Source organism: Sus scrofa, chromosome X, assembly GCF_054392235.1.
Source record: "Sus scrofa isolate SSC_HxYL_T2T_F1_AM1 chromosome X, Sscrofa_HxYL_maternal_Yorkshire_Landrace_v2.0, whole genome shotgun sequence".
NCBI classification, from domain to species: Eukaryota; Metazoa; Chordata; class Mammalia; order Artiodactyla; family Suidae; genus Sus; species Sus scrofa.
In genome coordinates, this window is record NC_139401.1 from 130,896,956 (window position 1) to 130,917,345 (window position 20,390).

Sequence of the window (20,390 nt, forward strand, 5' to 3'; positions counted from 1 at the left end):
CTCATAACAACAAGACTCGCCTTGGGAAGCAGATGGCACAGCATGCTTGTTCAAGGTAAAGTTGCTTATTGCCAAAACCTGGGTGGTACAGAGGGAAACTCGTTTGTGTTGGTGAGAGTGGTGTGGTAACATAGGCAGGTCACAGAATTCCTTGGTTTGGATAGAAGTGGTTATATCCGAATTATGTTCACCTGAAATTTGCACATTGAAGTCCTAATCCCCATGTACTTCTGAACATAACTGTATTTGGAGATAGGGTGTTTAAGAAGTGATTAAGTTAAAATGCGGTCATTAGGATAGGCTCTAATCCAATATGGCTGGTGTCCTTATAAGAAGAGGGGCAGTCAGACCCAGAGGGGAGACCATGCGAGGACACAGGGGGACAGCGGCCATCTACAAGCCAAGGGGAGAGGCCCCAGAAGAAATCAACCCCATCAACCTCATCTGGGACTTCCAGCCTAAGGAACAGTGAGGAAATAATACATTTCTATTGTTTAAGCCAGTCAGTCCGTGGTACTTTGTTATGGTGGCCCAGGAAAGTAATACATAAGCGCAGTCACTGTTGCCTTGATCACTTCAGCTGATGCAGAGAATCGTATTTGAATTTCAATATTTGAGTTTCAATATTTGAATATCCTTGTACCTCAGTGACTCAATGAGTGAAGAGCAAAGCTGTCACAACACTCATCCAGGCCTGGCTGAATGGCCGCCCCTCGGGTAACGAAAGAGCTGGGTTTTTCAAACAGAGGTCAGGCATGGGACACCAGAGAAGGGTCAGGAGGTCAAAAATCTCCGTGGTTAAGGCACAGGCTAAGGGGACAGGAAGGTGCCAGGAGTCAAAGACAGAAGGGCCATAATCTAGGGTGGGAGGAGGGGAGATTAATAAAAGACTCTCCTGCATATTAAGTTTGGACCCCAAAGGCTTAGCCTCTGATAGAAGCTAGAAGCACTGGAAATAAGAGAAAAAAACTTGTCACTGAGAAGTCAGTGGTCATGGGCCTGTTCCCACACAGGATTGTAGCCTGGATTGTCATTGCCCTGGTTGTCAAAGAGATAGCAATCTGTGAACATGACTGAAGGTGGTCTTGGGCTCATAGTGCCCCAAGCACTTGACAGAAGTGTACACAGATCCTTCTAGAAGAAACTACCTTCATCTTCAGCCTAAAAATGTCCTACAAGTAATTCTTTTATGACAATGAGATGTACACTCTTATCTTAAAGAAAAATAGAGAAATATTTCAACAATACATTAAACAAATTTGACCTAATAAACTGAATGTAAAATACTAATATGCACAACTGTAGAATGTACATGCTTTTCATGCTTATATGGAACATTTAAAAACGTTGACAACACTTTGGGCCAAAAGCAAGTATAAACATTTCAAAGTATTGCAGTCCGCTCAAGGCATTAAGTAGAAATCAGTAGGAGAAATACTAACGTAGCCCCGTGTACTTGGCTTTTATATATTTTCATCACTTACCTTTTTTTTTATCACTTACCTTTAATTTCAAATGTGGACATTAAAATATGGCATAAGTTTTACATACTTTTGGAATTTCTTCACTTTCTGTTGAATTACAATATAGATACAGTAATGTATAAAGTACAACAAACTTTAGTGTATGGCTTTTATTTTTTATTTTTAGAATTAACATATAGTAAAATTGACTCTTTTGGTGTATAGTTCTATTAATTTTATACCATTTATAAATTCATATAACTACCATCACAATCAAAATATAGAATCAAAAGCTCTAACTCCTGGCAACCACTGATCCCTTCTCTATCATTAGTTTTAGTTTTGTCTTTTCAACAATGTCATTAAAATGTCATAAAAATACATATATGGCAAGGCATAACCTTTGGAGAATGGCTTTTTTCATTTAACATAAATCCCTCCAGATCCATCTAAATTGTTCTGTGTATTAATAGTTCATTCCTTTGTATTGTTGAGTAGTAATCCATGGTATGGATATACCATAGTTTTTAAAAATTATTTACTCATCGAAAGACAGGTGGGTTTTGTTTCAAGTTTGGGCTCTTATTAATAGAATGACTGTAAAAATCCATGTACAAGTTTTTATTTGGATATACATTTTCACTTCTCTGAGCTAAATACTCATGAGTAATATAATTAGTTGTTTAATTACTGAATTGTATGTCTTATATATGTTTAATTTCATGAAAAACTGTCAAACTGATTTCTGAAGTGTCTGTAACATTTTAAATTCCTACCAGCAATGAGTAATCCAGTTGTTCCACATCCTTGCCAGCACTTAACATTTTCAGTATGCTTTTAAAAAACATTTTCTTTTGAAAAAATTTTGTACTAATAAAAGTTGTAAAAATAGTACATCCTTCACCCAGCTTTTTCTAATGTTCATATCTCAGAAACCATGATGCATTTATCAAAATTAAGACATTAACAGTGATATGATACCCTCGACTACTGACTTGTTTTTGGACTTCATCAATTTTTCCCACTAATGTTCTTTTTCTGTTCCAGGATCCAATCCAGGATACCACATTGCATTTAGTTGCTCATGTCTTCTTGTTCTCCTGTAATCTGGGCACTTCCTCAGTCTTTCCTCATTTTATGTGACCTTGACAGTTTTTTTTTTTTTTTTTTTTGACTGCACCCACAGCATATAGAAGTTTCTGGCCCTAATGAGACTGAATCCGCGCTACAGCTGTGACTATGCTGCAGCTGCAGCAATGCCAGATCCTTTGACCCACTGCACCAGGCTGGGGATCTGAAGTAGAATTGTTAACTGCTGCGCCACAAGAGGAACTCCAGCCTTGACAGTTTTGAAGAGTACTAGTCAGTTATTTTGTGAAATCTCTCTCGGTTTGGGCTTGTCTTATGTTTTCTTGTGATTAGACTGGAGTCACTGATTTTTCATTACATCATAGTAGGGGGTACATGATATCAACATGACTTATTTCTCATCCTATTAAACTTGATCTCTTGTTGCAGGTGGTATCTTCCAGATTTATCCTTTGTGAAATAACTATTTTTCCCTTTCCATACTCCGTTCCTTAGAAGCCAGTCATACAGCCCAGCTCACACTCATGAGAGGGATGAAAATTAAGCTCCATGTCCTGGCTGGAGAAGTATCAAAAAATTTGTGAACATATGTTAAAGGCACTGCAGTAATTAATCAATATCTGGGAGGAGAACTTAGGAAAAGCTATATAACTATTGTGTTTCTACTTAAAATTTTGCCTGCTAATTTTAGCATTCACCAATGGATCCTATGTGCAGCAATTATTGCTGCAGGGTTCTAATGGTAGCTTTTTATTTCCCTCATTCCTTGTACATTTTCATTATTATTATTATTATTTGCTTTTTTAGAGCCACACCTGTGGCATATGGAGATTCCCAGGCTAGGGGTCGAATCGGAGCTACAGCTGCCAACCTGCGCCATAGCCACACCACCACCAGATCCAAGCCACATCTGCGACCTACACCACAGCTCACAGCAGCGCCGGATCCTTAACCCACTGCACAAGGCCAGGTATCGAACCCACAACCTCATGGTTCCTAGTCGGATTCATTTCCACTGCTCCACAATAGGAACTCCTGTACATTTATTATTGATAATACTCCTGTAAAGACGATATCGCCTGTCTTTCTTATTTATTTATTTATTTATTTATTTATTTATATGGTCATTTATTTAGATCAGTCTGGACCCATGGATACTTAGTTCATGCTTTGGGTTATACTCCAATACTACCATTATATAGTTATTTACTTTCTTGCTCAAATTATTCTAGCTTTGGCAATTGAGAACTCTGTCAAGTTGGCTTCTATGTCCCTTTAACATGTCCTCATCCTTTTTCTTGCATTCTCCTTGCCACAGCCCTAGAATTATCGTTTCCCCAGGAAGTACTGGCTCTTTTGATTTGAGAATGATATTTATAAACTACAGTGTGGGTGCAGGGTGTGCTCATTGCTGCTGGAGTTTCACTGCTTTTAGGCCCCCTCAGCAGACGGAGTTAGACTAGGAGATATAGATATATATTAATATTCATATATATGTATATACTAACCAATACAAGCACTTATTTCTCTATATGTATATTGTATGCACATATGTACACGTATACATGTATATGAGTTCATGCTGGTGTCTCTGACTCCAGTCCAGCACCATAGGGTTTATTCTTCTCACTTCCCACCTCGCTTATTTGTAAGTTCTTTCTCTGACTGTGAGAAACCTAGCTCTCCTCATCCATCCACCATCCATTCACTTACTTGTTCAGTCAGTAGTTTCAGAACCGTGGACCTGTATCCCTGAGAGAAACAAATCTACCAACTGGAGTATATACTTTATATACGGTTTTGTTTGTCTTTAGCCTTGCAGCATCTATTCGAAATATTGTTTTCCAAAGTTACTTAGGTCAGCTGCTTTTCCCCCCAGTCCTTTCAGCAAGGTTATGGTATACATTTGTAATATAGTTAGATTCATTTGTGATGATCTGCTTTCCATCCTAGTTTCTCTTGAAATCTTTTTTGATATTCGTAATTTGCATACAGTAGAGGCCACTCTTTGTGGTATATGGTTCTGTGGATTTTGAAAAATACAGTCATGTGTCCACCACCATTGCACCATAGAGAACAGTTAGCACTTAATTCCCCCCTCCCACCCCAACCCTTGACAATCACTGATGTTTGATATATCTCAATTCTTGCCTATTTTGGAATATCATATAAATGGAATCCTACAACATGTAATCTGTCTGGCTTTTTTTCTCACTCTACAAAATACATTTATGATTCATCCATGTTTTTGTGTGGATTAAGGGCTCGTTCTTTTTTTTTATCACCAAATAATATTTCATTGGTGAATAGACCACAATTTGTGCATTCACCTCTTGACCGATATCTTTTTTTCCCTTTCAGTTTTTGGCAGTTGTGAATAAAATAGCTATAAACATCCACATCCAGGTTTTTGTGTGTACATAGGTTTTCAACTCACTGGGGCAAATATCTAAGAGTGACATTGTTGGTTGTATGGAAGGCGTATTTTTAAATTTATAGGAAACTGCCAAAGTGTCTTCCAAAGTGACTGTAGCATTTTACATTCGCAGCAGCAATGAATGAGAATTGTTACTTCACAACCTTTGTACATCAATTGTCTTTTTTAAAAAAATTTTTAGCCATGCTAAATAGGTGTGTAGTGATTCTCACCAAGGTTTTGATTTGTATCTGCCTAATGACTGAGCAATGTTTTTTCATGTGTTCATTTGCTTCTATCCTTTGTGGTGACATTTCAGTTCAAGTAGTTAAGTAGTTGTTTTCTTACTATAGAGTTTTGAGAGTTCTTTACATATTCTAGATTCAAGTCATTTGTTGGATTTGTGGCTTATAGACATTTTCTCCCAATCTCTGGTTTGTCTTTTTATTTTATTGACAGTGTCTTTGACAGAACAAGATTTTTTAATTCTGACAGAGTCCAATTTATCATTTTTTGCCATGTCTGACAATTCATCTCCTAACCCTATGTCGTGAAGATTTTTCTCCTAAGGACTAAAAGTTCTGTGTTCTTATGGTATGCATTTATATTATTATCTGTTTTGAGCTAATCTAAGCTATGAAGTTTAGATTGAGGGGATTTTGTTTGTTTGTTTGTTTGTTGTGCCTATGGACATCCAGCTGCTCCAGCAATATTTATTGAAAAGACTATACTTCTTCCATTGAATACGTGTGTTCCTTTGTTAGAAGTCAATTGGCCATACTTGTGTAGGTCTATTTCTGGGTTTTCTACTCTGTTCCACTGGTTTATGTATTTATCCGTCTGCTAGTACCATGCTGTCTTGAGTACTGTAGCTATATAGTAATTAGCTACAGTACTTTAAGACTAGGAAATGTAAGATTTTGTAGTCTTAAAATCAAGTAGAATGATTCCTCCACCTTATTCTTTTCAAACTAGTTTTGGCTATTCTAGTTCCTTTGCCTTTTCGTATGTATTTTTAAATCCTCTTGTCTATATCTACAAAACAGTCTTGCTGGGATTTTGCTAGGAATTGTGTTAAACCTGCATTTGAATTTGGGGAGCAGTGATATCTTTAGTATTGTGTAGTCTTCCCCTTCACGAATATAGTGCATCTCTCCATTTTTTTAGGTATCTTGATTTCTTTCGTCATCACTTTTCAGTTTTCAGAATATAGATTCTGTACATTTTTAAATTGGACTTATACCTAAGTATAAAAAAGAGCAGGGTAATAGGGTGAGTGTTATCATTTCAGCTAGGGTAGTCAAGGTGATATTTGAGAAAAAACTTGAAACACATGAGGGAGGGAGTTCGTCATTCTGATATCTGAGAGAAGGTCATTCCTAGTAGTACAAAAGCTTTGGCCAGAACTTTCTAGGCGAGGGGATACCAAGAGGCCTAGGTGAGTGGGATAGGGCGGATGAACGAGAGAGTAGGAGAGGCAATCACAGAGAGAAGGGAGGGGTGGGGCTGTACAGGACCTTCTAGTTCAGGCCTTACAGAGGAGTGAAATGGTGAGCTACTGGAGGAATCCTTGCAGAGGAGGGCCGTGATCAGACTTTGATTTTAAGAGGCAGCTGTGTTGAGAATGGACTGTAAGTGATCAAGGATGGAAGAAGCAAGACTAGTTTAGGAGGCTCTTGCAGTCCCAGAAGTGGTTGGACTCTGGAGAGTTTGTTCATTCAACAAGTAAGCATTGGCCAATGATGGAGGCAGTAAGAAGCTCTCAGTATTGCCACCAAAGCTCAGGCAATGATCTGGTAAGTGACAACTGTGAAACCAAATTTGGAAAGGAGGAGTACATTACAACAGCATGAATAAACCATCTAATTACAAGTGTTAAAACCTAATTAGTATTCAGTTTATCACACCTAAGGTGCAAACAGCAGCGTGTGGGAAACCTAAGATGCTGTTGGACCCAGCATCTTTGCTTGGATTAACAACAGAGTCTCTATTGTCTGCAGTGGGTCTCTACAGAAATATGTATGGCCTGTCTGCTACGTTTGCAAAATTCTAAGGACTTGAGATAAGAAATTAGGCAATAATCTGATTTGACTGAAATAGTACCGCACCATTGGTTTATACCTTAAGAAAACCAAAACTTGAATTAAACCGAGACAGTCCTGCTCATTGGAGAAGAGAAGCAGAATTTTACTCAGCTTTGTTTCTGCTGCTCAGCTGATGATATGTGATCCCAAATCACACCTCTAGTCTTTGATGTGTGCATTCATAAATGCTTGTCATGGGGCCTGATATAATTAAATGGATTTTCAAATGTTTTTCGAGGTACATCGCCCCTCCATCCTCAGAGTACTATGACCATTATACTGTAGATCCTCATTAGGCAAAAGCTTACAAATCTTCAGTGACTTCATAAGGATGGATTATAAAATTAAATCAGGGTTTTTAATGTTGAAACTTATGAGCTGTAATTTTATTAGGGCATATTTTTCTTCCTCCTACTGCACATATCTGCAAATAGCATATACTCTTTGTATAATCCCAGTACTAGTTATAGACTATTTACTTGTTTTAAAAAGTAATTTAGGCTGGAATGAATAACTGTGCCTTAATGGATATAAAATATGTTGCAGTTATTACTTTGATTAGTTCGTCTTTTTTTGGTGTGGAATTATCCATAAGGTGAATTAAAGCCTAATGGAAGCCTCCTGAAATAATCAAATAATAATGACGGATTCTCTAGCTTGTTATAGAGTCATTGGGTTAATATCATCTTAGAGGTAGAAGGACACTGAACTAGCTCAGTATTTTCCAAAGGAACAAATTATCTCCCAGCTTCCCTAAGAATTGTTCATCAAGCCTCTGTTCATATATATTCAATAGTGGGGCCCTCACTACATATTGGAACAACCCAGTCTTATCAAATCTGTCTCACCAGCCCTTCTCCCTAGTGGTCCTGCTGGAATAAGTCAGAGCTGGTCTACCCTAGCTTCCACTAAGAACTCTTCAAATACTTGAAGGCCAGTGTCACTGCCTTTGAGACCTTTCCCAAGCTTATTGCCTTTTCCTGGATGTGTATGTGTTAAAGTCTCTTCCTTGCTATTGATATCCTTGGTTCGGGTCTTTCCCCCCCAGGTTTATTGAGATGTAATTGACACACAGCGCTGCATAAGTTTAAGGTGTATAGCATAATGATCTGACTTATATGCATCACAACATCCTTGACTTTGAATACCAAACACTGGTGTCTCACCTGGACCTTTCCTGGAATTTCCTGAGGTTTCTCTCTCAGAAGTCCATTTACCTTAGTAAGAAAAAATCTCCACATTGTTTCTAGGTCTGTGAGGGCTAGGGATGGGAGCTCCACCATCTGGAAGCCAACCTAGTTCAGAATCATGCAGGATACTCTTCAAGCGAAGAGAGGAAACAAACAAACAAAAAAAGCAAATACATTAAAGTCTTTGGGTACCCTTACACAGCTCCCCTCCCCAAGACTTTTTTTTTTTTTTCACATCTGTAGTTGTATAACCATCATAACAATCTGATTTCACAGGATTTCCATCCCACAGCCCAGGCACATCCCCCCCACCCCCCAAACTGTCTCCTCCGGAGACCATAAGTTTTTCAATGTCTGTGAGTCAGCATCTGTTCTGCAAAGAAGTTCTCTCTGTCCTTTTTTCAGATTCCACATGTCAGTGAAAGCAATGGATGTTGGTGTCTCATTGTATGCCTGACTTCACTTAGCATGATAGTTCCTAGATCCATCCATGTTGCTAAAAATGCCGGTATTTTGTTCCTTTTAATGGCTGAGTCAGATTCCATTGTGTATATGCACCACTTCTTCTTGATCCACTCCTCTGTCGATGGACATTGAGGTTGTTTCCATCTGTTGGCTATTGCAAATAGTGCTGCCGTGAACGTCGGAGTACATGTGTCTTTGCGAGTCGTGGTTTTCTCTGGATAGATGCCCAGGAGTGGGCTTGCTGGATCAAATGGGAGTTCTATGTTTAGTTTTCTGAGGCATCTCCATCCTGCTTTCCACAGTGGCTGCACCAATTGACAATCCCACCAACAGTGTACTAGGGTTCCCTTTTCTCCACACCCTCTCCAGCACTTAGTGTTTGTAGACTTTTGGATGATGGCCATTCTGGCCGGTGTAAGGTGGTCCCTCATCGTGGTTTTGATGTGCATCTCTCTAATAATGAGTGATGTTGAACATTGTTTCATGTGTTTCTCGGCTGTCTGAATGTCTTCTTTCCCCTCCCCAAGACTAATCAGCCAAATGTATTTGCTTGAATCTTCTGACACCTTGCCATCCATTCTGTCTCCCCATTCTCTAGCTGATGAATTGCTAGCTGTTAAATTTATTTGATAGTAGTGAATTAGATAAGTAAATGTCCTATTTGATTAGTACAGTGATATAACTAGCCCGCAAATAGTTAGGGTAAAATTACCTTAGACTTGTCAGGGGCTGAACTGGATCAATTAATCAACCATTTGATCTGCTGTTCAGTGACTGACCATCAGGAACAAATACTAGTTTGCTTGGTTTGGGTTCATTAATAATAGCTAATATTTATTTATTGCTTATTATGTGCAAGATAGTGTGTTAAGCATTAGGTCATCTAATTCTCATAACAACTTTATTAGGGAAGTTTCATTTTACAGATGACAAGGTGAATGTTCAGAGAGGTCAAGGGACTTGCCCTGGGGCATACCACACAGCCCGTAAATAGCAGACACACACCTGAATCCGTCCCACTGCAGAAGCTCAGTGGTCTACAGAATTCAGTTCTGTAGTTGTAACATCAGTCTTAAGGTTCATCATGAAAGTCTGTGGTGAGAGTGTAGGTGGAGAGTTCTGGTGGGTAAGTAGCAGAGATGGTATTGGTTCATTATTAGCTGTTCTTCTATTTTCACCCTCAGTATCATTATCCAGGACCTGCCAGGGCATCATTTCTACTCCCAGCCCCGCATTACTAGGTCTCGTCCTTCATAAAAAAAAGTTCTCTCTGGATTCCAAAATGTGAAATATATGATAGGATAAACATATTAATGCTGACATGTGAACAAGGGACAGCTAGAACAGATGTGTCTCAGAATCTTCCTTCCTCTCACTGGTAACATGTTCTTATTTAATGGGAGACCTCTGGACTCATGCCTCCGTATTGGACATCTAACCTTGAACAATAACCGAAATGGTGCGGGGTTTAATTCAGGGCAACTTCCCTGCAAGCAGGTGGAGGAGATAGGTTGGACCAGATATGACCTTGGGAGCCTTCACAGGTTGAGTCTCTCCATAGAGCTCCTTCTGTAGATGCTTGCTGAAGGTCATCAGTTAGGAATTTGGATATCACATCCACTTTGCATACACTTTATGTGCAGAGTTTGGGCACTATTTCCATCTGTGGTAAAGCCCCTGATCGAGCCGCTTAGCCAGGTCAATCAGGTCTTTTGGTTTCCTAACACAAAAAGTTATACTGACTACTCATGCTAGCTTGTAGATGACAATATAAAAGATAAGGTGGTGTGTGTGTGTGTTTAAATACATCTCAGATAACAAGATAACCAGATTACTATCACAAAATTCTAGGGTGTATTGGCTGCAAAGTGATAGAGTAAATATTGCTTTCCAATGCCCAGTTTTAATGTGTGAAATAGATACAGTACATACTTTTATCAACAGCAATACAAAATGCAAATCTATTGGAACAGCAACAAGAAGGACTTAGTGGTAATGAAGGGAGAACTCTTTAAAGGAAATAATAGGTGTCGGGAACTCTTTCTCACCGAAGATCCGTTTCAGAAGGTTAAAGTTTATTTTTGCAATTGACTCAGTGTGGAGAACTGTTTTCCAGGAATTCTTCTCCCGTTGTTCCAAAGTGAGCAAAGGGGGAAATGTAGAAACGAAGATTCTAAAAAGCAGAACAGTATAAAAATGATAAATCAAGCAGAGCCGGTGTAAGCGATTTAGCGAACAACAGGTACTTTAGCTGGAGGGTCCATTCTGCACAGTGGATGTCTCTAGATAGTTTATTATGAGTAAACACTGTAACGTAATTAAAGATTTGCCCTAGTATTTTTGAAAAAATGACATGCTTACCCATTTGGATATCCATCCATATTGGATTAGTATTAGGACTCCATTCTTAAACAGAAGAGCCAAAATAATTTTTGTTCAATTGGACACTAACTTTGTTCCACAAGGCAAGCCAAAGCACGCATCTGCATTAATTTCCTAGGGTTGCCATAACAAATTGCTACAAACTTGGTGGCTCAAAACAATAGAAACGTATTATCTCACAGCACTAGAGGCTAGAAGTCTGAAGTCAAGGTGTTGGCAGGACCGTGCTCCTCTGAAGCCTTTAGTGGGAGGATCCAGCCTTCCCCTTCCAGCTTTCAGTGTTGCCAGAAATTCTTGGTATGCCTTGGCTTGGAGATGCATCACTCTCATCTCTGCCTCTGTTGTCACATGGGCTTTTCCTCTGTGTCGGCGTTTCCACTTCTTTTATGAGAATACCAGTCACTGGTTGAGGGCCCATAGTAATCCAGCATGACCTCGTCTTAACTTGATTATTTCTGCAAAGACCCTATTTCCAAATAAGGTCACATTCAGAGGTACTGGGTGTTAGGACCTCAGCATATCTTTGTGGAGACACAATTCTGTCCACAACAGTGTCCTGGAAGAGCACCCTATTTTTGAACACCTCTTTATTAAAGAGATGCCAGCCAACCCTGCTTCAAGGATGATATATCTGTAGGACAGACTGCAGAAACTTGAACAAGAAATTAACAAAGGGCACACCCAAGAACTAGAATGCTCTCTTCTAACTGAGAAGCCCTTTGCCTGTCCACCCCTCTGCTGCCAGAGGTGGAGACATATACACCCCCTTAGGGTTAGTGGAGAGAGTGGTCCTATCTTCTGAGTGACCACACATCCCATCTCAGAGCTTCTTCTGATCCCCATTTCACACCATCCCTCCTTAAGAGCACTGGCTCTAGAGCCTGATTATTTAGGTTCCCATTTCACCCCCGCCCCACCTGCTAACTGCCTCTGCCCCACAGTACCAACGACCGGGAAAGTTGGAGGGACTGGCATGATTTCTTTAGTTGAGTTTCTTACAGTGAGGTTGTTTAGCAAATTCTATTATATGGTATCAAACTCACTGCCACAACCCTGTTACCTCTGGGACACTTTATTTTTTTATGTTTTCATCAAAAGAAAAATATACTTGTTGCTGCATTACATTCCTTTATTCAAATATGACTGGATGTCTAGCTCTCCGTTCTAAACCTACTGTTCAGCGTGGGGTCTAGCCCATTGACCTTTACAGTCTTGTGGAAATCAGCATAAAAATATTTTCTGGGAGTTCTTTTTTCTAAATATAATTTTTGACAAGTGCTGGATATTTTAACTGATCTTTGGCTTAAACCCTGGCAGTCTTATCTTTTATGTCGTCCTTTGCTCTTGTGGATGGCGTTAGGGTAATTATTCTGAAACGAATGTCAAAACACAGCAAATGGTTTAGAATAACTCTGTTTATATCCCTTAGAGTGAGAGGGGGAAAGGTCTTGGGAGAGAATTAATAATGTCCTATAGCTGCTTGCAGGAGACATCAAACAAATTGATAGTGATCTTGTTTTTACAGCAAGATAATACTAAATTCATAAAGATAAACTGAAGCTGCAGAGGCAGAGGCTCAGACAGATGTGGGGGGGGTGCTCTCTGTGGGTCTGGGCTGTTCATTAGCGTAGGATACAAATTTGGAGACGAGATGGGTGGTCAGTAGACTCATTGGAAAAATGTATTTATGGATGAGAATTTATAGGCAGCAGCAGAGTATATTTGCTTTTGTCTACATTGTGAAATTATTCTCAACAATTTTGAAAATCACTGGCTTCCATCTGCATCTCAAGGGAATTCTTCCAGGCCACTTTGAAAGGAGCTTTATCTCGTTCTTCTCCCAGGTCACCGAGGATTAATGGGACAAATCACCGCTCCTTGGCACCAGCGTGTGTATCCGAAAAGAGGAAGTTGCCCTTTCATAAAACCAGAAAGCACCAATGTTTTCTCAGAAGAAATCTCAATTTTCATTTTCAGTGTGTTCTGATCAAGTCACAGAAGACACAGGGCTTTCCTGGCTTCTCTCAGGTCAGTCAGGGTCCTTGACGATTATTTCCTGGGCTTCGGTGGAGCCCTTCTCCACCTCCTGGCCTCCCAAAGAACCCAGCCTCTACCCAGAGATGCCTACTTTACTTCTAAAGCACAACGCGCGATGAAGGCTCGACCTCTAGGGCAGGAAGTGGCATGAACGTCCCCACAGCTCAATGTAAATATTGCAGGAGGAAAATAGTTCTCGTTTCCCACCAAAACTTGCACCTGGGGCTGGGGGAGGAGCAACATTTTGCGGAGGCCTGAGCCAGAGGCAGGTGGCCAGGCCTCCCCCCGCGCTCCCACCAACGTCCTGTGTGATGGGGAGCCGGCAGGCCTCAGTTTCCCCAGCTCTAACACGAACAGGGTTGAGTCAGTGAAAGAGAGGGGGTTTTCTTGCCCTAAAATTGAGGTGCAGCTGGTGCCCCGGTGTGGCTTCTCGGATCCATTTCTGTGGGCAGCCTCGGCCCCACACTTGAGTACCCATTTCTAGTTCCTCCCCTGCTCGGCCCCTTACCTTTCTTGGCATTTGGCTGTTTGTCTTTGCCATCCTGACACCTCTGCTTCCCTTAACCCCACCCTGGATTTGGAATAGGTAAGTTCCCCTCAGGCTCAGTTTCATGGTCAGGTGGCATCCTGCGCTATTGGCGCTGTTGACCTCTGTTCTCTAGACAATGCAGACTTTGATTTCAAATAAAAAGTTCAAAGACATTCAGGCAGCTCCGAATACTCCGAGAATGTTATGACACATCCCAAAGATACTGCCGCCCTCAGGGACCCCGTCACAAGGCCACTGACCTTGTGTCTACTGCCAGCAGTCCAGTAGTCTCCCCAACCTCGTCATTCGCCCGCCCTCCCCACCAACTCCAGGCAGTTTCCCAGGGCTGGGGAGACATGCTGATTGTATGGATTCTTCTCTGAAACCAAGAGTGCAGATGTGGCTTGGCCCGGAAGCTCCAAGGGCCTGTCCACCTCAGGAGCTGCTGGGACAGAGCCGTGATGGGTTTGTCCACAAGCTGGGCTTACAGCCTTGGCGGGGCCACGACTCTAGACAGCTTGCTATCCCCCCGCCCCACCGCACCCCGCCCCGCCCCTGAGCAGATAGGATTTTTATGGGTTTCATCACTTGCACAGCAGATTTTTGTCGACTTTTAGGTTTTCAGCAATCAAAAACGCCCTCTCCCCTCGATCTGGGACCTTGGGAAATGAATGAGCACTAACCCGCCTTTGCCAAGCGCTGGGCCCCTCCTCACATCAACTCCGTGCCGTAGACACTGATCAGCAGCCTTTTTCTGCAGCTGAGGAAGGGGAGGCATGGCCAAGTGCCGTTTGACAGAGCTTGCACAGCTACGCAGTGAGCTCTACTGGGTGGCAGGCCCAGGTAGCTTGCGCAAAACGCGCGGACCTGGAACCCCCATGCCAAGCTCACATCCACTTCCCCATCGTTCCACAACTGGCCCGTGTGGGGGCGGCTGGGGCTGGAGTAAGAACATGTCTCTGTTTGGGGGCAGAGCCCACCATGTCCCCAGGCGCCAGGTCCTGCTGGAGACATGGTCGAAAGAAGAAGGGGCGCACCGCGCCCTGCCATCTTTCCTGTGATTCTGTGGCTAGGATCATTGACGTGGGGGGCAAATTCCCCCAAGACAGCTAACAGTTGTAGACTGCTAGGTTCCGCGGCATCACTTTGTAACGGGGAAATCCGAAACTAAATAGGTGCCAGGAGAGTTACAGAGCTGCCAAATGAAAATGGCAGGGAAAATATGATACCTAAAACCTGGGCTTGAGGCAGAAACTCATATGGAAAAAAAAGTTCAGTAAAATAGACTTTTAGCATTCATAGAATAAACCATCAAATAAACTTGGCAATTGTCATAATATTTAGTTTCATTGAGAACGCAGCCTGTTAGCGACAGAGAGTAACTTAATCTGCTAATTAAATACAAAATTCAGTTCTCGTGAAAACATATTAATTAGTCTTTTTTTTTTTTTTTACCTTAGTATATCTGCGTCAGCAAATGCAGGAATTTCTCAAGCAGGGAAATAAGGGGCTTCTTGGTCTGTGATGCTCACCGTGGCTTTGCCACTGTAGCTTTGCAAGTTCAGCACTCAGGAGACTGCTTTTTCCTTCTAGATGCTTTTCTTGCAATTAGGGCACGCTGCTCTCTGGCGACAGTGGATGACTCAGTTAAATTCACGTTGCTTGATCTACAAAAGATTTGTATATTATAAGCAAGAGTCTTGCTGCGAATTTCTACTGCTTTGTACCCAACCAACCCCCAATTCATATTAACATTTTAAGAAACAAATAGGAGTTCCCAGCGTGGCTCAGCAGTAACCAACCCGACTAGCATCCATGAGGATATGGGTTTGATCCCTGGCCTTGCTTAGTGGGTTAAGGATCTGGTGTTGCCCTGAGCTATAGTGTAGGTCATAGACAGCTCAGATCTGGCATTGCTGTGGCTGTGGCCTAGACCAACAGCTGCAGCTCCAATTTGACCCCTAGCTCGGGAACTTCCATATGCTGCGGATGCGGCCCTAAAAGAAAGGAAGGAAGGAGGGGAGGAAGGGACCATTAATTGGTACAGTAGATAGTTGTGGAGAACAAGACTGATGGGACAAACATTTGGGAGGGGGGATGGTGTGTGCAGGAGGGCTGGCACAGTGGTTATACACCCGGAAAATCAGAAAGACCTGGCCTCACCATCGGACCCTTCCACTGATTTAGCTGCAGAGCCAGAGATGGGCCACTCATTTAATAGCTTGAACCTCCTTCCTTTGTCTGTAGTTAATTATATATACACGTCTTGTCGAATCATTGTTGTGAAGCTGAAGCAGGAGAGTACCAATGGGGGCCTTGGCTCAGACCCCGGAGCACAGTGTGGCCCTGTGTTCCCATCGCTGAACCACTTGTGGTTTCCTACAAAATTCAGGTTCCCTCTTGTCCCTCTCAAGGTCTTAGAGTCCTCTTGACTTGGCTGGAAACAGGAACGGCTGTGCCCGTGGCTTTCTCCCGGCTCACTCCTCTGTGTCCTCTAGGTGTGCATTCAGATGCCACCATGCTTAGGAGGTCTTCCTCATTGTTAATTGGGTCAAATATGATAGAGGTGATTTTTTTTTTAAAAAGTCCTTATAGTTAAAGAAGCATAATAAACTATTACGCATAGTTGAGGTGACATAATGTCTGTGGTTTGCTTTGAAATAACTTCAAGAGAAAATGAGGCAAAGGGAATGAGTGAAACAAGGTTGCAAGATGTTGAAGCTGGGATCTGGGTGTAACATACATTTCTCTTGACTTTGTGGTATATTTGAAATTTTCCATAAAAAATGAACAAGTCTTCCTTGAACTCCCTCCCCAAGCTGATGAGGAGTCCTTCTGAGACCTTAACAACCCTATTATATTACCCCTTAATGCTCTCCTAATTATCTATTTCCTGGACAGTCTCCACTATTAGACCATGAACTCCTTCCAGGCAGAGACCTGCTTATTGTTCATTTATGTATCACCATACCTGGCACAAAACATAAAAACGTAAAAGGATCACTTGGGAGCAAATTATTTGTTGAGTTGAATGTACATTTTGTTTGGAAAGCCTCTTTCATGTTTTGAAGCTTCCTCCTCCAAGGAGCTTGTTTTCAACCTGTCCTAGAGCAATCTCAGGTGCTGATAATCCTCTCCTATTTCAGCCACTGGCTCTTAGAATTAATTAAAGAGGAAAGCCATTAAAGCACATCCTGTGTTAAAAATCAAAAAACTCTCCATCACTAGTTGTCTTTAAGAGAAGGAGGTGATTTTCCACTTTGCTCGAGGATGAAACATCCGCCCTCTCCCAACAGCTTTAAGCTGCAGTTTTGATTTAACAGATGTGTACATAACACTTTCTGAACGGTTCCCCAGCAATGGCTGTGGCCTCCCAAACCATCGTTTTCCTGGTTTTGAATATAGATTTGAGGCACATTTATGACAGTGGTAGTGGTACTGTCCATGGGTCTCCCAAACATCAACCTGCCTGGCACTTGTAGATCATGTATAAAAGTAAAAAACATATTGAGAACACATAGTATGTTTCTGAGGATCCAAATCCTAATGTTAGGGTGCGTTCCACTGAATCGTCGAAACTCCATGGCACTGGTTGTCCCATCTTGAAACACTGAGGCCTTTCCTTATCAAATAATTAAAGCAAGTTGGTCCTTCAGCAAATATCTTTAAGCTCTTTCCATGGGCACCAGGCCCTATTCTAGGCCCTGGGAATACGGCAGAGGACCAACCACACAAACACCTCTGCCCTTGTGGAGCTTACTTTTTAAGAGTTCCCCTAGCGGCATTTTAGAGATGCAAACATCTAGTATGGGAAGCTCTCACTGGAGCCTCCAGTGGGAGTTTTCATTCAGACACTACGCTCCTCTCTTCTCACTTGCTGCTCAAGGGCCTGGCCGTCATCATTCTCCTCTCTGCCTCCTGCACCATCCATTTTCTTTTCACCACCATTTCGTTTTCATCAACATCCATACGTCACAGCTTCTCCCAATTAAGGAAGAACTCTCAACCCCATATTCCTCTCTAGTCCCTACTGTTACTCTGCCCCTCTTTACAGTAAAATCTGAAAGAAGTGGCCAATACTCACTGTCTCCATCTTCTCCCCTCTTGAATGGTCACTGTCTCTCCTCTCATTCTCTCTGGCACCCAGTTATATCAGCCATTCCCTTCCATAGGAATGGCTTTTCTCAAGATCACCTATGACCTTTGCTAAACCCCAGCGATTAACTCTAAGTCCTTATTTTGATTGACCTGTCGGAAGCATTTGACTCAATCGATCAATTCCTTCTCTCCAGAACACTTCGAGGACACCAACTCTGCCAAGCTTTCTCTTCCCTCGGGAGCCATTCCTCCTCAGTCTCCTTTGCTGGTTTGCCCTCTTCTCCGCATCCTTTATCTTTTACTCCATCCGCAGTCACCTCCGTGCTGCTGTCATCACATCTCAGGGCTTAAGTACCATCCATGTGCCGATCACTCCCCAGTGTCTATCTCGAGCCTAGACCTCTTCCCTGAACTCTAGGCTCATACCTCCCCTTTGGTGCCTAGTAGACATCTTCAGCTTCACATAACCCAAACTGACCTCCCAAGCCTTCACTCCCCAGATGTGCTCCTTCTGGAGTATTCTCCATCTCTATAGCTGACAATTCTTGCCTCCCATTTTCCTGGTCGAAAAATCTCAACTCATGCTTCAATCCTCTTTTTCCCTCATCCCACATCAGCTCCTCTAGCAAATCCTTTCCATGTTCCCTTCAAAATTATCTAGAACCCGACCATTCTCCTGACTTCCACTGCTCCCATGTTGGTCCAAGCTAACATCGTCTCTTGCCTGAATTGTTATTGGTACAATAGCCTCATAAGTGACCTGTCTGCCTTCACTCTTGCCCTCTGCAGTCTGTTCTCTGCAGAGCATCCAGAGTGGCTGTGTTAGAATATGTCAGATCCTCTCATCTCCCTCCTCAGAGCCTGCCTGTGGCTGCCTATCTCATTTAGGGTCAAAGTCGAGTCCCTACACCTATTCCTTATGCCTCAAGTACTTTTTCCCACAGATATCCACGGCCTGCTCCTGCTCCTCCTTCTGGTCTTGCTTCAGATGTCGCCTTCTCAGTAAGACCTCCTGTGACCATCCTATTTAAAACTATAACCTTCCTGTCCCCCACACTTCCTGCCTCCTTCCCTGTTTGATTTTTATCCATAGCACACGCTGTCATTTAACATACTGCATATTTTACCTTCTTGTTTATTGTCCACTCCATGCCCCCCAACACACATGCACCCCAGGAGAGTCAGGGATTTTTATCTATCTTATTCATTGCTGAATCCCCAGTGCCTAGAGCAAGGCCGGGCACATGGTAGGCACTCAGTAACTAGTTCTTGATCGCCTGAATGAACGAATGAATGAATGAGCACTTATGCTTAGCCAGGCACAGGAGATACAGTAATCGACAAGGCATTGTCCTTGCCCCTAAGAAGCTCACAGTGTAAAGAGGAGGAGTAGAAATGTGAACAAAACTTCTGTTCAGTGTGGTAATTGCAGTACTATGGATGCATATGCCAAGAGGTCTATGGGAATAAATGAGAGACAGTCCATAAATGCTTGTTAAATGTTGAATGAATGATTTCTAGTTCGTTTTATTAACAACAACAGAAATAGGTCTCTTGAAACACTGACACCTTTGCATCCCCTAGGGAAGGGCTGGGAGCCAAAGACACCCTGTTGATATAGCCCTGTCCAGCTCTACCCTGCAAAACCTAAAGCAGTGATCTTTTATTACTTGTTAAAATCACAATGGAAAAATAGAGTTAAACCGAAAGCAAAAGACGCAAGTGTACCAGAATAGGTAGTTCCCGGAGACAATGCAATGAGACATATTACTCTGCATTAAGATGTAAATCGCCTAATCCTTTGAGTCAATATTAACTGATTGTATATTTCTTTTAGCCAAAGGTGAGTCAGTTTGAGGGGGAGAAAAGAGAAAACAACAAAAGCACGAATTGCTGAAATGAAACCTTACCCCCGCTGCTAAAACTTTGCACTGAAGCTGTGTCTGACAACAAAGCAATAGATTGAAAAATGAAAAATTGAGTCAACCAATTGTTCTGTCCACATGACATATATTCTTTGACTTCTTTCCCTACTGCATTGATATTGTGTATATGTGGTTCGAACGGTAGAAAATGGGCTAGTGGAGGGAAGGATATTAGGAGAGGCATTTGGTTCCAGATCCTTCTCTCTATCCCCTTTGTCTGGCTTTTTCTGGGTGGTGGGAGATTGGGAGTCCACATAACGTATTCCACAGCTACCCCAAACGTGGTTGCATCTTGGGGGTACCAACTACTCCTATTTCACTCTTCTCTACATCCTAGGAATAGTACACCTTGATTTGTACTAGAAGCAGACAAAGATGTCACAGAGGCCGTTGGTAGTTGGTGCTGTGGAATAAGGGTGATTACCTAGGCAGAGTGCAGGGACTAAAAAAAGAAGAGGATCAAGGCCGGGCACCTGGGACCATGGACATTGGGGAGGCCCGTAAGAGAGAGCATGTAAGGCGACAAGTCAGAGAGGGTAGAAGCGTGGTCCACCGCAGTAGGCAAGGGAAGAAAGGATTGGCGATGGAGGTGAGTTGTGTCACAGGCCTCTGAAAGGTCAAATAAGCCAAGAGGTAGACACAACCTAAATACCTGTCAACTGATGAATAGATAAGAGAAGTCCGTGTATCTGTCCTACGGAATCCAGTCTTC

At 42.2% G+C, this 20,390-nt stretch overlaps 1 protein-coding gene across 3 annotated transcripts in view; it reads left to right on the forward strand.

Moving 5' to 3' along the window:
- FMR1NB (FMR1 neighbor) overlaps window positions 1-20,390 on the forward strand; it is a 307,469-nt gene that overhangs the window by 255,513 nt on the left and 31,566 nt on the right. For 2 of the 3 annotated variants that reach the window (XM_085006507.1, XM_085006505.1), the window contains one exon: window positions 12,934-13,117. The exons of the other annotated variant lie outside the window; for it this stretch is intronic. In XM_085006507.1, the coding sequence (XP_084862633.1) occupies window positions 12,934-12,948 (15 nt within the window). In that variant the 3' untranslated portion in view covers window positions 12,949-13,117. The remainder of the gene's footprint in view (window positions 1-12,933; window positions 13,118-20,390) is intronic. 3 annotated transcript variants of the gene reach the window in all.